The 19,118-nt window shown below is 41.4% G+C and overlaps 2 protein-coding genes across 9 annotated transcripts in view; one reads left to right on the top strand and one right to left on the bottom strand.

Moving 5' to 3' along the window:
• The window catches only part of LOC125686405 (uncharacterized), a 354,680-nt gene that overhangs the window by 242,116 nt on the left and 93,446 nt on the right, over positions 1–19,118 (bottom strand). The window lies entirely within an intron of this gene.
• LOC125686395 (nipped-B-like protein) overlaps positions 1–19,118 on the top strand; it is a 254,045-nt gene that overhangs the window by 204,108 nt on the left and 30,819 nt on the right. For 5 of the 6 annotated variants that reach the window (XM_048930314.1, XM_048930317.1, XM_048930318.1 and 2 more), the window contains 6 exons: positions 992–1,095; positions 9,913–9,999; positions 15,492–15,723; positions 16,772–16,923; positions 17,352–17,432; positions 18,415–18,515. In XM_048930314.1, coding sequence (XP_048786271.1) covers positions 992–1,095; positions 9,913–9,999; positions 15,492–15,723; positions 16,772–16,923; positions 17,352–17,432; positions 18,415–18,515 — 757 coding nt within the window. The remainder of the gene's footprint in view (positions 1–991; positions 1,096–9,912; positions 10,000–15,491; positions 15,724–16,771; positions 16,924–17,351; positions 17,433–18,414; positions 18,516–19,118) is intronic. The other variant, XM_048930315.1, reaches the window with a different exon arrangement.

The raw sequence follows: 19,118 nt of genomic DNA, 5'->3' as shown, positions 1-19,118 counted from the left end.
TTTTAGTTTTTGTTTGGTTTTTTTTTGTGTGTGTGATTAGAACATAGTTTATTCTAGGACATCATATGTGTTTTTCATCTATTATTCTGCCCCAGATTTGAACTTGAAAATTAGAACTACAGTAAGTTAAGATTTGTTTTACTGAAATAAGAGTGGTATTGCAGAAGCTACAACAAATAGGTTTTCTAAATTAAAAATTGTCATAGTTCAGCCTGGCTTGGCTTAGTTCTATAACAAAAGGGGAAAAAGAAGGGACCCGTGGACTCGGGCCCAGGGAAAAAGGGGGAGGGAGGGGGAAAAAGATAGGGAGATGGGCCTAGATGAGTTCATTGCTGTTTTCCTAAGGGGAAAAAAAAAAACACAACCCTTAGTTTACTAAATATAATAGCAAAATATAAGATAACACAATATGATTGGAACTGAAGCTAATAAATCAAATAAAATGAGAGTTTCTGAAACCAAAGTCCTTACTCTAATGTTGTAGGCAAGAATACCAGGGAGCATAGAGAGCAAAGAAGCACTCATGACTCCTAGTCAGTTTTTATCTTTCCCTCCAAAAGGAAAACAAAAATGAAGTCTTCTAGGAGTTGTAGTTTATTCTTCTCTTGAGACCAAGAGACCAGGAATATCAACAATACATGCACTGCAGCACTAACTCATCAACTCCTAGTACACTACATGATGTTATGATGTGGAATAATGATAACAAAAATCATAGGACCATGACAAAACTATTACCAGTTCATGACTTTCACACATGGAGACCTGATGTTAGACTGTGATATTTCAGAGCATGTGATCAGTCTTTTTGAGCAAGTACAATTGTTTTTAACACCCAGAAATCATTATCAGTCTTTATTACATGCTCGGAAAAATCAGTTTTTTTGACAGGTTTAATTGTAATTACTTTTTCATGTTGGCTATAAACACTTGTTTCTTTGAGTTCTTATTAGAAATATGATTGTGGATTATTTTTTTTTTATTGTTTAAGGTGATGATGATGAGATTCCACAAGAATTGCTACTGGGAAAACATCAACTAAGTGAGTTGGGTAGTGAATCTGCAAAAATCAAGGCAATGGGCATTATGGACAAGGTACATCTTCATAATCTTCTTTTTGAACACTTAATTTCATTACACATACAGAAAATATGTTTCCCGTAATAATATTCCACCCTCTTCAGTTGTGCACGTGACATACTGTGAACAGCTATCCTTTTGTTGAACTTAATTCAAGTGCTTTAAGAGTTACTGCAACTTAACTGTTACTGTTTCTGATGCTGAGATACTTTAGAATAGCTTTCCCATGGCAGCAGACTGAGCAGTATGTACCAATATGTAACACACATGCTTGAGCAGTAAAATCTAAAATAATCTACTTTCAGAAAAACACATCAATCTATAGTCTTTGCTCCTTGCAGCTAGTGTTGAGCAACCACAGTAAAACAGAACTTAACAAAATAAAAAAAATGCACTCTAATATAAATTGTTAGTACATTGTAAGTAAATCAAGTCTGTTCAGTATTGTATTGAACTGTTTATTTTGTTTCTCCCTCCCAAAAACCCTTTTGGACTTAAAAATAATAACAGTGTCTCAGGTGAAAAATATCATTTTTTGTAGACTGTGTCATGATTTCTTTGCCATAGCCTACTTGATTTCAGTTAAAGAATATTTTCTACACTAGTGCAAACTATTGGTATCGTACCTCCAGAAACAATGTTGGAACAGATCCTCCTGGATGACATGCTTGATCACATGAGGAATGAGCGTGTGATCCGAGACAGCCAGCACAGCTTCACCAGGGGAAGGTCACGCTTGACCAATCTAGTGGCCTTCTATGATGGAGTGATAGCATTGGTGGACAAGGGAAAGGCGACCAATGTCATTTACCTGGACTTGTGCAAGGCCTTTGACATGGTCCCCCACCACATCCTTATCTCCAAATTGAAGGAACGTGGGTTTGATGGGTGGACCACTTGATGGATAAGAAACTGGTTGAAAGGCTGCAGACAGAGGGTGGTCATCAATGGCTCTATGTCCAGGTGGAGGCTGGTAACGAGCAGCGTCCCCCAGGGCTCTGTCTTGGGACCAGTGCTCTTTAACATCTTTATCAGTGACATCAATAATGGAATCAAGTGCACCCTCAGCAAGTTTGCTGACTACACCAAGCTGAGCAGTGTGGTCTACACAGTTGAAGGAAGGGATGCCATTCAGAGGGACCTCCACAGGCTGGGTGAACCTGATGAGGTTCAACACAGGAAAGTGCAAAGTTTTGCACTTGGGCCGGAGGAATCCCAGGCATATATACCGACTGGAAGGAGCAGTCCTTGAGAGCAGCCCTGTGGAGAAGGACCTGGGGGGTCTTGATAGATAAATAACATGAGCCAGCAGTGCACCCTTGCAACTCGGAAAGCAAACGAGATTCTGGGCTCCATCAGAAGAAGGGTGGCCAGCAGGGACAGGGAGGTGACTGTCTCCCTCTACTCTGCTCTTGTGAGGCCACATCTACAGTATCATGTCCAAGTGTGGGGCCCCCAGTACAAGAAAGACAGAGAGCTGTTGGAGAGGGTCCAGAGGAGGGCCACAAAGATGATCAAGGAAATGGAGCACCTCTCCTACGAAGACAGGCTGGGGGAGCTGGGCTTGTTCAGCCTGGAGAAAAGAATCACAGAATCACAAGGTTGGAAACGACCTGCAAGATCATCTAGTCCAACCACCCTCCCTTTCCTATTAGTACCACAAGCTACTAAATCATATCTCGTAGCTCCTCATCCAGGCGCCTCTTGAACACTGCCAGGGACGGCAACTCCACCACCTCCCTGGGCAGACCATTCCAGTGCCTGACCACCCTCTGAGAGAAAAAGTTTCTCCTAATGTCCAACCTAAATCTCCTCTGGTATAACTTCTGGCCGTCCCAGCTCCCTCAGCCACTCCTCATCAGACTTGTGCTCCAGACCCCTCACCAGTTTCGTTGCCCTTCTCTGGACACATTCCAGGGCCTCAATGTCTTTCTTGTAGTGAGGGACCCAAAGAAGGCTGCAGGGTGACCTCATTGCAGTCTTTCAATACCTAAAGGGAGCCTACGAACAGGAGGGGAGTCAACTCTTTGAAAGGGTTGATGACAGCAGGACAAGGGGAAATGTTTTTAAGTTGAGGGAGGGGAGATTCAGGTTGGATATTGGGGGAAGTTCTTTACAGAGAGACTGGTGAGGTGCTAGAACAGCTGCCCAGAGAGGTTGTAGATGCCCTGTCCATCCCTGGAGGTGTTCAAGGCCAGGTTGGATAGGGCCCTGAGCAGCCTGATCTAGTACTAAATGGAGAGGTTGGTGGCCTTGCATGTGGCAGGGGGTTGTAGATTGATGATCCTTGAGGTCCCTTCCAACCCTGGCCATTCTGTGATTCTATGAATGTTCATCCTTTTCTTATTGTAAGGATAAAAGACAGTTGATGCAGTTGTCTTTAACCACTTTCAGATCACCCAAGAAAGACAGAGATCATAATTCAGTAATAAAGAAGAAATAGCTTACTGATGCTTACAATAGCTTTCTGAGGATCCAGGCTCTCTAGAAACTTTTTAAGGAGTCTGTTTTAAAGTACAGATCCTCCTCTTGTGGCTGCCAGCCCTTAAATGAGATCACAGAATCTTAGAATCACAAGGTTGGAAACAACCTACAAGATCATCTAGTCCAATCGTCTCCTCATCACCAGTGCCACCACTGGCACTAAACCATATCACGCAGCACGTCATCCAGACGCCTATTCAACACTGCCAGGGACAGCGACTCCAGCACCTCTGTGGGCAGGCCATTCCAGTGCCTGACCACTCTCTGAGAGAAGTTGTTCTTCCTTACGTCTAATCTAAACCTTCTCTGATACAACTTGCAGCCATTACCCCGTGTCTTGCTCATTGGCTGGGAGAAGAGGCCAAATCCCTCTTCACCACAACCTCCCTTCAGGAGGTTGTAGAGTGCAATGAGGTCTCCCCTGAGCCTCCTCTTCTAAAGACTGAACAATCCCAGCTCCCTCAGCCGCTCCTCATAAGACTTGTGCTCCAGACCCCTCACCAGTTTCATTGCCCTTCTCTGGACACGCTCCAGGACCTCAACATCTTTCCTGTAGTGAGGAGCCCAAAACTGAACACAGTACTCGAGGTGCGGCCTCACCAGTGCTGAGTAGAGGGAGATGATCACACCTCCCTGCTCCCGCTGGCCACACTATTTCTAATGCAGGCCAGGATGCCATTGGCCCTCTTGGCCACCTGGGCACACTGTTGGTTGATGCTCAGCTGAACATGAACCAACACCCCCAGGTCCTTGTCTTCTTCACAGTCATCCAGCCACTCATCCCCAAGCCTATAATGCTGCATGGGGTTATTGTGGCCAAAGTGCAGGACCCGACATTTGGCCTTGTTGAACCTCATCCCATTCACCTCAGCCCAGCAGTCCAGCCTGTCTAAATCCCTCTGAAGGGCCGCCCTACCCTCAGGCAGATCAACACCACCTCCCAGCTTGGTGTCATCTGCAAACTTGCTGAGGGTACACTCAATCCCCTCATCTAGGTCATCAATAAAAATATTAAACAGGATGGGCCCCAGTACCGACCCCTGGGGGACACCACTTGAAACTGGTCGCCAGCTGGACTTCACTCCATTCACCATGACCCGCTGGGCACAGCCCTGTAGCCAGTTCCTTACCCAAAGAAGTGTATATCTGTTCAGATCACGGGCAGCCAGTTTCCCCAGAAGAAGCCTGTGAGGGACCATGTCAAAGGCTTTGCTGAAATCTAGGAAGACTACATCAACTGCCTTTCCCTCATCTACCAGTCTGGTCACCCAGTCATAGAAGGAGATGAGGTTGGTCAAGCACGACCTGCCTTTCACGAACCCGTGCTGGCTGGGCCTGATCCCCTGGACACTGCGTACATGCTGTGCAATCTCATCCAAGATGATTTGCTCCATAACCTTCCCTGGTACTGAGGTCAGGCTAACAGGCCTATAGTTCCCCGGATCCTCCTTATGGCCCTTCTTGAAGATGGGAGTCACCATCAGCAAGCCTCCAATCCCCTGGGACCTCACCAGTTAACCAGGAGCGTTGATAGATGGCAGAGAGGGGCTCAGCAATCACCCCCGCCAGCTCCCTCAGCACCCGAGGGTGCAGCCCATCCGGTCCCATGGACTTGTGACAGTCCAGACGGAGGAGGAGCTTTCTGACTGTCTCCACCAAAATTGCTGGGGGCATGTTCGGTGCAGTGTCCCAGACATCCAGATCGGGGCATAAAAAGCCCAGAGGATAACTGATCTGGCTGTTAAAAGCAAATGTAAAGAAGGCATTGAGGACCTCAGCCCTCTCCTTGTCTTCAGTGACCACATTCCCTGCTGCATCAAGTAGATGACGAGAATTATCATTGGTTCTTCTTTTGCCGTTGATATATTTATAAAAGGATTTTTTATTGTCTTTTACTGCAGAGGCCAACCTGAGCTCAAGTTGGGCTTTCACCTTCCTAACTTCCTCCCTGCATACCTTAGCTACTTCTTTGTAATCTCCCCAAGCAGCCTGTCCCTTCTTCCAGAGGATGTAGACTCTTTTTCTCCTTGAGTCTCAACAGTAATTCCTGGCTCATCCACACCGGTCATCTTCCTCTACAGCTTGCCTTACGGCACTTAGGGACAGCCTGTTCTTGTGCCTTTAAGATATCAGCCTTGAGGAGCATCCAGGCTTCCTGGGCCCCTTTACCCTTGAGAAGCGACTCCCAAGGGACCCACACTACAAGCTCCCTGAACAGGTCAAAGTCTGTCCTCTGGAAGTTCAAGAAGGTAGTTCTGCTGGCCACTCTTTTGACATCCCCAAGAATGGAGAATTCTACAATTCTATGGTCACTCTGCCCAAGACGGTCCCCAACCTTCACTTCTCCCACCAGTCCTTCTCTGTTCACAGAGCTCTGGTAGGCTCTCCTACCAGTTGCGTAAGGAAGCCATCTTCCACACAGTCTAGAAACCTCCTAGACTGCTTCCTCTGCACTGTATTTCCAACATATATCAGGGAAGTTGAAGTCTCCCATCAGAACAAGTGCTGGCGATCGCGTGACTTCTGCGAGCTGCTCATAGAATGCCTCATCCAACTCTTTGTCCTGATTATGAGGTCTATAACAGACCCCCAACAAGACACCGCCCCTACAGGCCTTCCCCCTAGTCCTTACCCATAGACACTTCACTCTGTCATTCCCAACCCCAAGCTCTTCTACCTCAAAGCAGTCTTTAATATAAAGGGCCACACCACCACCCTTCTTTCCTTGTCTATCCCTTCTGAAGAGCTTGTAGCCATCTATCTCAGCACTCCAGTCATGGGAGTGGCCCCACCATGTTTCAGAAATAGCAACAAGGTCATAATTAGCCTGACTCACAATCATTTCCAACTCTTCCTGCTTGTTGCTCATGCTGGTATTGACATTGGTACAGACACATTTCAGATGAGTCATCTGCCTCATCTCCTTCTGGAGCATCTTTCCCCTAGGCTCATCTCTTGAGAGGCCTGTTTTGTTCCCTTCCCCCTTCATACCTAGTTTAAAGCTCTTTCCATAAACCCCGCTAGTTCCTGCGCCAGTATTCACTGCCCCTGTCACGGAGTTGACTAGATCAATCTATGTCTGTGACAGGGGCGACAGGCCTCTGCCCTCCCCCCCACCCTAGTCCCACAAAAATGGGAAGGAAGGGAGGAAAAAAAGCAGCGGCAACAATCTATGGAGGAAAACTTATTTTACTTCAATATTGGAATACAAGATAACACAATATATACAATTTAATTGAAACTGAGATGAATAAATCAGACAAGATGAGAGAGAGAGAGTTCCCGGGACCGATTCAAACCTGAAAAGCTTGGAACGACTAGGAAAGCACCCTCCAGCACCCACTGCCAGGCAGCAAGAGAGCACCCCCCCCACCCGGAAGGGTCAGATCCTGTGACTTCTGTAATGTACAGGGATAGGTACCGGGGATTGGGGCAGTGACACTTTAATACCCCGTACACTACATGATGTTTTGATGTGGAATACTGAAACCGTAAAAAAAAAAAAAAAAAAAAAAAAAAAAAAAAAAAACACCACACATAGAACCATGACAGCCACCTTCAAGATACATGGGTTCCACAGGCAGACGGCAGGCCAGGGGCTGAATAAACTGCCCCATGATCAAAGAACCCAAAGTTCCTGGCTTGACACCAGCCTCCAAGCCAATTAATTATTCATCGCTTGTGCTTTTCTATCCCACTCAGAGTCCCTCATTGGCCCTGAAGGTATAGAGCAGATCACTTGAGCTCCCGCTCCATGGACTAAACGCCCTAAACTCCCGAAATCTTTTTTCATTGTGTGTAGGCTTGTCTGAGTGATTTCATCACTGCCCACGTGAACTACGAGTAGCAGAAAACAGTCAGTTGGCCTAACCAGCTTTGGGAGTTGCCTGGTTATGTCCCTGACCCAAGCCCCAAGAAGGCAGCACGCTTCCCAACAGCCCAGGTCAGGTCTGCATATGGAGCCCTCCATTCCTCTGAGAAGGGAGTCACCCACCACAACCACCCTTCTTTCTCTACTATCAGAGGCAGTCTCAAGGTGTGGGGGTGACCGCCTCACCCTGGGCTCTCTCCTAGGCTGATCCTGCATCACCTCTCCAGTCACTTCCTCTTCAACTTCCAGCATCTGGAACCTGTTACTTAGAGGGAGTTGTCGAGGCAGGTGGGGGTGTCTCCTGTGACACCAAGTCAGGACTCTCTTCCAACCTTCCTCATCAGCAAGGTCTGTCTGACTGTGACAGGGTAGGGCAGGGTCCACCACCTGTCTGGGTTTTTTTTTCCTGGAGCCCCTCCCTTAGGTAAGCCAGTGAGTCACTCCACCAGTTGATATCCCAATCACACTCCCTGATGGTCCTAAGTCTCTGCACCTCATCCTTGAGCTCCACCACCAGGCTGAGAAGCTCATCCACCTGCTCACACCTTGCACAGGTTAAGTCCCTGCCACTCTCCCCAGGCAGAAGTAGGCTCAGGCACTCCCTGCAGCCAGAAGCCTGAACAGCAACATTTCTTACTAAGGTTTCAGTCTGGGTTGCAAGTCTTCTTGGAGTGAGCCCGCTGTCTAGTGGAGACCATGTTTCAGCCTGTGGTCTCAGACTGTCAAGGAAACCCAGTCTCCTGAGCAAGGAGGGACCTCCCCTTTCCCAATGAACAGAAACAATGGTTTCCTCACCTGATGTAACTCGTGGGGGGAAACTAGCTTCCCCCCCCTCCCAGGAGCTATTTTAGGTTTATTATCCGGTATGAAGGCATGGGTGGGTGTTTAAACCATGCCACTAATGTGCCAGCTCCACCCCTGGTGACTCAGGAGCCCGCCCACAAGCTGCCAGCTCAAGCACAGTGCTGATGTTAGCCTCAAAAAAAGTCCTGAAAAAGCCTTAAAAAGAGCTTTTTGGTTGGCCTTTTCTTACTCCAATTCCTTGCCTGCACAGACTTACCTGCTCAGAAGCAAGTCTCTGCAGCAAATTAGAAATTCGAGAGGGGTGGGGCTGGGCTCCACCCCTTCTGGTTGCACAGGTAAATTGCTTGTACCTATATTTCCAGGGTTGGTTACATCCTTTCACCAGGTGTTTAATCACTGGTTCAGGCTGTGACCTGATGGTTCCTATAGTCTTGTTTTCCTGGAACTCTTTGCTTTAGGTGCTCTCATGTTACACTGTGCCTGTTCCTAACTACTCTACTCTGTTTATGAAGTCTCCGTGAAATGACATTACAGAAGTCATTCTGGTTTTTCTTTAACTCAAGATTTAGTTATTTATCCTGGTCTCTTCTTCAGTCTCTCCTACCTTCATTTGTAGGATGCTTTCAACATTTTGCTTTCCTGATAGTTTCCACACTTAAATTTTATTTCATAATTTTTATACATATGTGCATACATGTACACATTATGTCAGAAATGTGTTGTTTCTAAAGGTGAACACCATTATTACCTGGGTGAGCGAAGTTGGTTCTTCCACAGTTCAACATGCTCTACAGATTATTTAATTGTAATTCTGTAAAACATCATTAAGCAAATTTGAGTTACTTTTCAACATGCTACTTTTTCCAAAGTTAATGAAATTATTAAGAATACATTTTCTCTGTATTAGCACTGAAATACCAAGGAATTTTATTTCTGCTCAGCTATGAGGTTTAGATTTTCTTTTAATAAAGCTCCATATTGTCATCTAGAATTAGTGATTCATACTTGTATTTGGTAAACTTCAGTTTCCAGAATCAAGACTCTATAGAAAATTATTTCTAGATATGCAGTTTCAAAACTTTTAGCATGCATTTTACTGGTTGAAAATGCAGTTTGATTGCAATCTTAAAACATATTTCACTAGTCTAATTATATTATCAGCATTCTCAGTCATACTGTTCCAGGAACTAGTAAGTCAATATCTTATCCTTATCTCAAAAGTGCTTATGTATAATCAATGAATATTAGGTTGCTATAATCACAAAATAAACAAGAGTTAGGCAAAGCAGACTACGATAACCAAACAGAATAGATAGAAAGCTTACCCCTATCCTGGGCTCACTCACAAACTCCAGCAGGGCTAATCTCCAGAAGAGATCCTTCCCCACTGCTAGCCAGCTCTTAAATAGGTCTAGGAGAGGTGCAGCCAGGCTCCCCCCCCTTCCAGCAGCACAGGTAAATTGCCTTCACCTGTGCTCCTCTGGCTGACTCATGGCTCACCTCAGGTGATCAAACAGAGGTTCAGGCCGTGACTCAGCAGTTCCCATACACCTTACAAATTAAGTTTAATACTAGAATTACATAACATGGTCTGTCCTTTGTCCATGGACATTTTTTCAGCAGTTTGAAAAACTAAGTTCCTATAGTTGCCTGATGTGTTTTTCTTGTCTTAGCTCTCAACAGATAAAACAGTAAAGGTCCTGAATATTTTGGAGAAGAATATCCAAGATGGATCAAAGCTTTCTACATTACTTAACCATGTGAGTTTCAAGTTACATCATTTCATGCCATTTTCCAGCATAAGACTTTCTTCACCTGAGTCACATTTGGTGGTAATTATAAATACTAGGCATGTGCAAAAGGAATTTGATTTTATACATGTATGATTAACAGATGATCAAGTTCAGATTTAAAATAAAATTAAATTTTATTCTTTCAGCACTACGTGCTTTACTATACTACTGCTAACAAATGGGAGCAATTGAGTTGTTTCTTGACTTAATTTTAAATATAATAGTTTCATCCTGAAATAGTCACAATAACTGATTACTTGCACCAGTGGAATTATCTTTCCTGCTTGTCCATAAAACTTCCTTCACACAGGGGAAGAAAGCACGGCTTTCATGTAGAGAGTGTATTCCTCCTCCGAGTACTGATAATACATTTTAAATCATAGAATGTCTCATGTTTGAAGGGACCCACAAGAATCATCAAGTCCAACTCCTCACTCCACACAGGAATGCCTAAAAATTAAGCTTTGCTTTACAGTTACTAATGTCTTAAGCAATATGAAAATGTGTGAAATGAAGATGCAGGTTTTCCTGCTCTGTTACAATGATTGAGGCTTTCTGCCAGTGTTTTGAAGTGATTTTTTCTTTTAGGTTTCTGTACTAAAACTCAAGATTACCTGATGAAATTGTTCCACTATTGCAATTCAGAGATAAAGCTTCAGTTAAAAGAGAAGCAATCCTTAGCTAAAGAAGTTTCAGGTTTTTCTTAAAACATACTAAATATAGTTCACATCATTATGGTGAAGAAGCCTTCCAATAAGTCAGGCATATCCAACCCACAGCCTGTGAGCTGCATGTAGCCCTTTACAGCTTGTAATGGGACCCTGCAAGATCATAAACTCTTAACATTACTATACTATTTTTTTGTGCTATTTTTCATGAGTTCATTTTGCACAGCTCAAGCATGAGCTACATAGGTGACAACAGAACACCATGGAGAAAAGAGCGCAGTGCTGACTCTACTTCTTGCGCCTGCTACATACACTCAGTTTAATAAAACCCATGTGTATTTCACATTACATGCACTTGTGCCACTTCGCACAACAGTGATTACCCCATGTGCATAATCAAAGAATATTAGGACATTATAACCACAAAACAAACAAGAGAGTAAGGCAAAGCAAATTATAATAACAAGAATAAATAGAAGGCTTATCTCCTTCTGGGCTCACTCACAAAACTCCAGCAGAGTAAATCTCCAGACAAGATTCTTCCCTGCTGGTAGCCAGCTCTTAAATAGGTCTAGGAGGGGTGGAGCCAGGTTCCACCCCTTCCAGCAGCACAGGTGAATTGCCTTCACCTGTGCTCCTCTGGCTGATTCTGGCTTGCCTCAGGTGATTAATCAGAGGTTCAGGCTGTGACTCAGCAGTTCTCATACAGCATGCTTGTGAAGAGTCATGTTTTTGTTATTAAGCAGACATAAGTTTTCTTATTTAACTATTAAACTTGGGCTTACATTATTTTGTGAAATAATAAGTTAAATTTCTGTGGAGGAAATATCAGGAATGCTTGTGCAGTGCTGACAAATTTGGTAATTTTCAATGTTTCAAAAAGCTCACAAAAAGTATAAAATAATTTACAACATGTTTTTAATATGCTTGGGTGATATGTATTTGCTCAGTACAAGAAAGACATTGAGATTTTGGAAAGGGTCCAGAGGAGGGCGACTAAGATGATCAGGGGGCTGGAGCACCTCCCCTATGAGGACAGGCTGAGGGAGTTGGGCTTGTTCAGCCTGGAGAAGAGAAGGCTGCGGGGTGACCTCATTGCAGCCTATCAATACCTGAAGGGAACCTACACCCAGGAGGGGAGTAAACTCTTCAAAAGGGCTGACAACAGCAGGACTAGGGGAAATGGTTTTAAGTTGAAGGAGGGAAGATTTAGGTTGGATGTTAGGGGGAAGTTCTTTACTAGGAGAGTGGTTAGGCCCTGGAACGGGCTGCCCAGGGAGGTTGTGGATGCCCCGTCCTTGGACGTGTTTAAGGCCAGGTTGGACGGGGTCCTGGGCAACCTGATCTGAATGTGTATGTTTGGTGGCCCTGCTAGGCAGGGGGGTTGGAACTACATGATCCTTGGGGTCCCTTCCAACCCGGGTGATTCTGTGATTCTGTGATTAGTGTTTCTGCTATTCTGACTTGGGGGCAACATGCAAGTAATAATTGCCTAAACAAGCACGTCAGCTTGCTAATCCAACCATGCTAAAGGCAAATTTACAGAGGATGCACATTATAACTACATTTATTCATTTTTTCTAAGAATTTGAGCATTTACTGAATTGTGTATTTAGTGGCCACTTTATGTTTTCTTATAAAAACTAAAGCAGATAATAGTAAAGTACAAGGAAAAAATGTATATATTTCAATATGTTAGAATGAAGGTATATTTCAAAATTATTTTTAATTCCAAAGCATTCTTGTTTAAGCCTGGCTTTATAGTTGTGATAGGGTTAGTACATATAAAATATTATATGTTTTATATGTGGTCAAAGGCAATTCTTCGCTCGATGCAGCTTAGTCAAGCTATAAGGCTGGACACCCAGATACTAAGCAGTAATCTTATGGTATTTTACAGTGCAGTGAAGATAATCCTGTCTCCATGTCAGGATATTATTAAAAGGCAAAACGCACTTGCAGATAGTTTTTATTCACAAAATTCATGAGCAAAAAATTAGGATTTAAAACTACTTGTTCGTGGGGTTTTTTAAGCCTCCTTTGTGCAAGGAACATATGACTTAGTTATTCCATGCAAAAGATTTACAGGGATTTTCAGGTGTCTACTAATTATTATTTTTATTATTATTTTAATTTTTAAATATATTTACCATTGTCAACAGTTCCAGCCCAGTTCCGTGACTAAATGGGATGGGGGAGCCCACAGACCTATGCCCTGAGATAGGGTAGGGAAAAGGATGGGCCTAAAAACAAAACTGCAGCAGTGAGCTAAGGGAGAAAACTAATCGACTAAATATAATAATGGAATGTAAGATAACACAATATAATTGGAATTGAAGCTAGTAAATCAAATAAATTGAGAGAGTGTGTCCAAAAACGAGTGCCTTACTCTAATGTTGAAGGTGAGACAGCTAGGGAGCAAACAGCACAGAGATGAGCAGTAAAAAAGGGGCAATCTTGTGACTCATGAGCAGTTCTATCTTTTCTTTTGAATGGAAAACAGAACAGTGAAGTTGTCTTCTGGGAGATGTCTTTCTCTTCTGTGAAATGTACTCTGGAAATATTGACAGTCCACAGAACTGGAGCATTAACTCCCAGTGCACTACATGATGTTATGATGTGGAATACCGATAACAAAAATCATAAAACCGTGACAAATGTATTTGTAATATGCTGCAATACTTTCAGATTGTCTCACCCTAAAGGAAAAAAGTTGGTACAGTTAGACATTAGTGTTTCACCAACTCCTTATTTTTACAAGGAAAACCAACAGCGTTAAACTGTGCTGTCATACAGGCAGGAAAGATTCTTTTTCTTTGTAGTCATTGAGTATGGCTATATCTTGTACTGGAAACATTATTGGAAATTCTCCCTGGTTTTGCTATTGGTAATGTTAAAAACTATTTCAGTAATGCTGGGTGTTTGTAATTACTCCAGTTTGTTTTTATAACTTGTTCAAACATACAAGAATAGAAATTCTGTACCTCACGCTAAAAATAAATGGATGTATTTTATAAGACAGTTTTAACCCATTGATAGTAGATGAGTCAGCTGTGGAGAAGGTCTTATTCTCATGAATTTCATGTGACTTGTAACAATCTTATTGTGTGAGAATTCCCTCTAGTGTTGAAAGTTAGACTGGTCCAAGCAGCAAATTGTGTGCATAGGCAACTAAGTAAAACACTAGATGAATGAGTTCAGTTTTTCTTAAGGTACATCAGTTTTAAGTAGAGAATCACAGAATCATAAAATAACCAAGGTTGGAAAAGACCTACAAGATCATTCAGTCCAACCATCCACCTATCATCAATAGTTCTCACTTAACCATATCCCTCAGTACAACATCTAAATGTTCCTTGAACACCTCCCTGGGCAGCCTATTCCAGCACCTGACCACTCTTTAAAAAAAGTAGTATTTCCTAACATTCAACCTGTATCTCCCCTGGTGCAACTTGAGGCCATTCCCTCTAGTCCTATCACAAGTTACATGAGAGAAGAGGCTGACCCCCAGCTCATTACAGCCTCCCTTCAGGTAGTTACAGAGAGCAATGAGGTCTCCTCTGAGCCTCCTCTTCTCCAGACTGAACAATCCCAGCTCCTTCAGCCATTCCTCATAAGGCCTGTGCTCCAGACCCCTCACCAGTTCTGTTGCCCTTCTATGGACACGCTCCAGAGCCTCATGAAGTGAGGGGCCCCAACACTAAACATAGTACTTGTATAACCAAGATGTTATAATCACAATATAAAAGCAGGTCAAGGGAGGTGATCCTCCCCCTCTACTCTGCCCTGGTAAGGCCTCATCTGGAGTACTGCGTCCAGTTCTGGGCTCCCCAGTACAAAAAAGACAGGGATCTCTTGGAAAGAGTCCAGCAGAGGGCCACAAGGATGGTGAAGGGCCTGGAGCATCTCCCCTATGAAGAAAGGCGGAGTGAACTGGGTCTGTTCAGCCTTGAGAAAAGAAGACTGAGAGGGGACCTGATCCAGGTCTATAAATATCTAAGGTGTAGGGGGCAGAATGGCAAGGCCAGACTCTTTTCAGTGGTGAGTGGAGACAGGACAAGGGGAAACGGCCGGAAACTGCAGCATAGGAAGTTCCGCACAAATGTGCGCAAGAACTTCTTTACAGTGAGGGTGACGGAGCACTGGAACAGGCTGCCCAGGGAGGTGGTGGAGTCTCCTTCTCTGGAGATGTTCAAGACCTGCCTGGATGCCTACCTGTGCAACCTACGGTAGGGAACCTGCTTTGGCAGGGGGGTTGGACTCGATGATCTCTGGAGGTCCCTTCCAACCCCTACGATTCTGTGATTCTGTGATTCTGTGATTCTGTGATTGGCCTTCCTGGCCACCTGGGCACACTGCTGACTCATGTTCCTCTGAGCATCAATCAATACCCCCATATCCATTTCCTCTACACAGTCTTCCAGCCACTCTGCCCCAAGCCTGTAGCTTTGCCTGGGGTTGTTGTGGCCAAAGTGCAGGACCCGGCACTTGGTCTTGTTGAACCTCAATGTAGCAGTTTTCTTTCATAGTGCTTCCCAATGATATATAGAAAGCTTCTTTGTGTTTTACCAGAACAATATAGTGAGAAATAAAAGACTTGCAGCTTAGGGAGACATACTGCAAACATGTTGCTAGTAAAACAAACATTAGTAAATCAATAAAACTATTTTTGTATCATAAAGGAATGTGCTTGTATGCAAGTATACTAAAATGTCATCATTATATTGTACTTGGTTAGGATAAGAATTTGACTTTTTGTTTACACTGTCCCGTTTTTCTTGCCTGTTACAGAACAATGACACTGAAGATGAAGAGAGATTATGGAGAGATCTTATTATGGAGAGAGTGACAAAATCTGCTGATGCTTGTCTTACTGCTATCAATATTATGACATCACCAAACATGCCTAAAGCTGTATATATTGAGGATGTAATTGAAAGAGTTATTCAGTACACAAAATTTCATTTGCAGAACACTCTCTATCCTCAGTATGACCCTGTATATAGAGTGGATCCTCATGGTGGTTAGTATTATAGGAGATTTATAAAAAAATATTATGTTCTATTGTTTCGCCTTTTAAAACTATTATTTTAATATATCGTATGATGATGCAAGTGATATGACTTCCCTGAAGATTTTTATATGTAACTTTTATACTGATAATTCTTTCGTATCAAATACAGTATCTGAATTAATGCTTTTTGTTATATTGAGAATGATGAAATGTAGAGTAAGATAACAATGAATTAAATGTGTCTTCTGAATAACTTAGTCATATTAATGTTTAGGTATACTGAAATAACTGTAGTGTCAATATAATCATTTAGAGCAAAGTATTTAGAAGTTTGTCTGAAATTTGTCTTCTGTGTACAGCTATTATATGTATAAATAAGCCATTTGATACTCATAATCTGTTTCTATAATGACTTATAGTGGTGAAAATTATTTTGCATTTAGTGTTTTGTGATTATGTACATACATCAGGGATCTGATAAATGTATATAAATATCTAAAGGGAAGTGGGATGCAAATGGATGAGGCCAGACTTCTTGGTGCTGTATAGCAATAAGACAAGGAGTAATGGCCTAAAACTTGAACATAGGAAGTTCCATACTAACATGCAGAAGAACTTCTGTACAGTAAGGTTGACGGAGCAGTGGAACAGGTTGCCCAGAGAGGTTGTGGAGTCTCCTCCTATGGAGATATTCCAGACCCTTCTGGATGCCTACCTGTGCGACCTATTGTAGGGTACCTGCTTTAGCAGGGGAGTTGGACTTGATGATCTCTTGAGGTCCCTTCCAACCCCTATGATTCTGTGATATCTTCAGATGTGAGTGTCCAACTTCAAGAACTGTTTAAAAAATCTTGGATTTAGGTTTCAGAAGAATTATGAAAAATTAATGTCATGAAATTCTTGCTTTTGAGCTGATACTACTAAATACTTTTTTTTCCCTGTAAAAGCTGTGTGTAGAATTATTTGTGTGACATTTTTTGAGAAAACAATCTTGCTAGTAGTATGTGATACAACTGAAACATTGAAAAAATTAATGAAAATATTTTTTATTTTCTAGGTGGTGTTTTGAGTTCAAAAGCAAAACGTGCTAAGTGTTCCACCCACAAACAAAGAGTTATAGTGATGTTGTATAACAAAGTTTGTGACATTGTCAGCAGTTTGTCAGAGTTGCTAGAGATACAGCTTCTAACCGATACAACTATTCTTCAGGTAATTTCTATCAGAAGAATTCCTGTCTGAGAACATTGTAGTTTTTCTTTTTCTTTTTCTTTTTCTTTTTCTTTTTCTTTTTCTTTTTCTTTTTCCAAAGAGACTGTAAGGTATAATTATGTCAATGACATAAAATATGAAATCAGTACAAACTTTTTAATAGCTAACAGTAGACTGACTAGTCTGTAGTGTAGTATGTTTTTTTTCCTGCAGAAGAGAACAGGAAGATAAAATTTCATGTTCAAATCTTTAGTGGTTTTTATTGTACATGTAAGAAAAGTTTAACCTGATTGTATTCAATTTGCAAATAATATGAAGTAACGTGTTGTTGAATAACTTATCCGTTTAATGAATAACCTGCTTGTAAAATTGAATGAATATCAGTTTGCCTGTCAAATATACTTAGAATAGTTTTTTTCCACTCATAGGTATCATCTATGGGAATAACACCTTTCTTTGTAGAAAATGTTAGTGAACTACAGTTATGTGCCATCAAATTGGTGACTGCAGTAAGTAACATTTATATAGGCTGTATTTTTTGATGGTAGACAATTAGAGCTTAGAACTTATTTCATTTAATGTTTTTACAGTTTGGTATCATAATCTAGGAACAGTATTAAATCTGCCTGAGTTGCTCCTATTTCCTATTGAGTTTTCTTCTTCTATAGGAAGAATTAGCCTACTTAAACAAGGAACTTCCTGAATTATGGTTTACAGTGTAAACACAAACCCCTTTCTCTTGTCCTTTGTTGTGTAAGAAATCCTAGCAGTATGACTTTCCTAATTTCCTTTAAGGTTTGAATGCATGCAATGGAATAAGCTATAGAACATTAGAGTACTTTTATAATAGAATAAGTTTTTCTCCTTTGAAGAAAAATTAATGGGGCAAATACAAGATTATTTCAGGAAAAACTAAGTGCAACATATGTGTTTGTTCAAATGGAAGTTTTCTGTCTTTTTAAGAATGATATGCTCCAATACTTATAAAAGGAATTCTGCCTAAACAAAAAGATAAGCAAATTCTATAATCTTGACCCCATAAATTGAAAGAATATTGCATGTCTGGCAAATATTGAAGACTAAGATATGAATTAAAATTAGTTTATCACATATGTTCTAACATTGTGTATGTGTTCATGTTAATTTATGCTAGCATAGAGTTTTGCTATGTATACTGGAGTCTGAAAGCTTAATTTTTCACTATTTGACTTTCTTATATAGTTTATTTCTACCACTGACAGAAAACTTAAAATTATAGGGTATTTTTAAGAGCTATTACACATTTGTGTTGTTAAAGATTTTTAAAATATTTGAATTTCTTAATGTATTTTATAAAGAAATGCTTTGAAATAAAAACAAAATAATGCATTAAAAACAAGGTATTGTTTAGTACCATGTGAAGTGTGTGGTACTATATATCATTTTAACAATAAATTTATCAATTAATATTTTGTGTAACACATTTTTAACAATCCTATGACTGTTAAATAGGTCTTCTCCAGGTATGAAAAACATAGGCAGCTAATACTGGAAGAAATTTTCACTTCCCTTGCAAGGCTACCAACTAGCAAGAGGAGTTTAAGAAACTTCAGGTAATTTTGGACATAGATTGCTATCTTGTAGATGGAAACATTTACAGTTTTGTACATTTAGGATTTTATTAACATTTCTTAAGAAAAATTGCAACTTCAAAAACTGCAATTTTTTAGATGTTGATATTTCAAAATTTCTACAGCGACAGCAGAATTTCCTGACTAATTTATCTTATAATAGTCACTGTTTATTATGCCATTGTACTTGGTTACAAAAATAATTGAAATATTTAGCCTTCTCACTAGGGATGTAAATTTAGTATAATGCTAGTGTGCATTCAAAGGGATTTTTTGTTGCAAAACTTTTTATTCTGTTTATATGGAGTTAGGTAATTCATTGCTAAAACTTAATAGGAGAATTCAGGGTGGATTTCTTTGAAGACATACTCAAAGCATCCTTTCCAGGAAAGGAAACAGATCTAATACTACTTTGAATGCATTTTGTTTAGGAACCACTCAGTTCACTTTGTGTTTTAAGTGCTTCAGCTGGACTTCAGAGCATCTTCTCAGTAATGGGTTCAGGTTGAGACTGAGAGATAATCTGACCTGAAGTGGATTTCAGTTAAAATTGAGATTCCACACATTAGGTGATTCTAAAACTTT

This window comes from Lagopus muta, chromosome W (genome assembly GCF_023343835.1).
Source record: "Lagopus muta isolate bLagMut1 chromosome W, bLagMut1 primary, whole genome shotgun sequence".
Classification (NCBI taxonomy): domain Eukaryota; kingdom Metazoa; phylum Chordata; class Aves; order Galliformes; family Phasianidae; genus Lagopus; species Lagopus muta.
The sequence above is the reverse complement of the archived record's forward strand: the minus strand, read 5'-3'. Positions and strand labels throughout refer to the sequence as shown.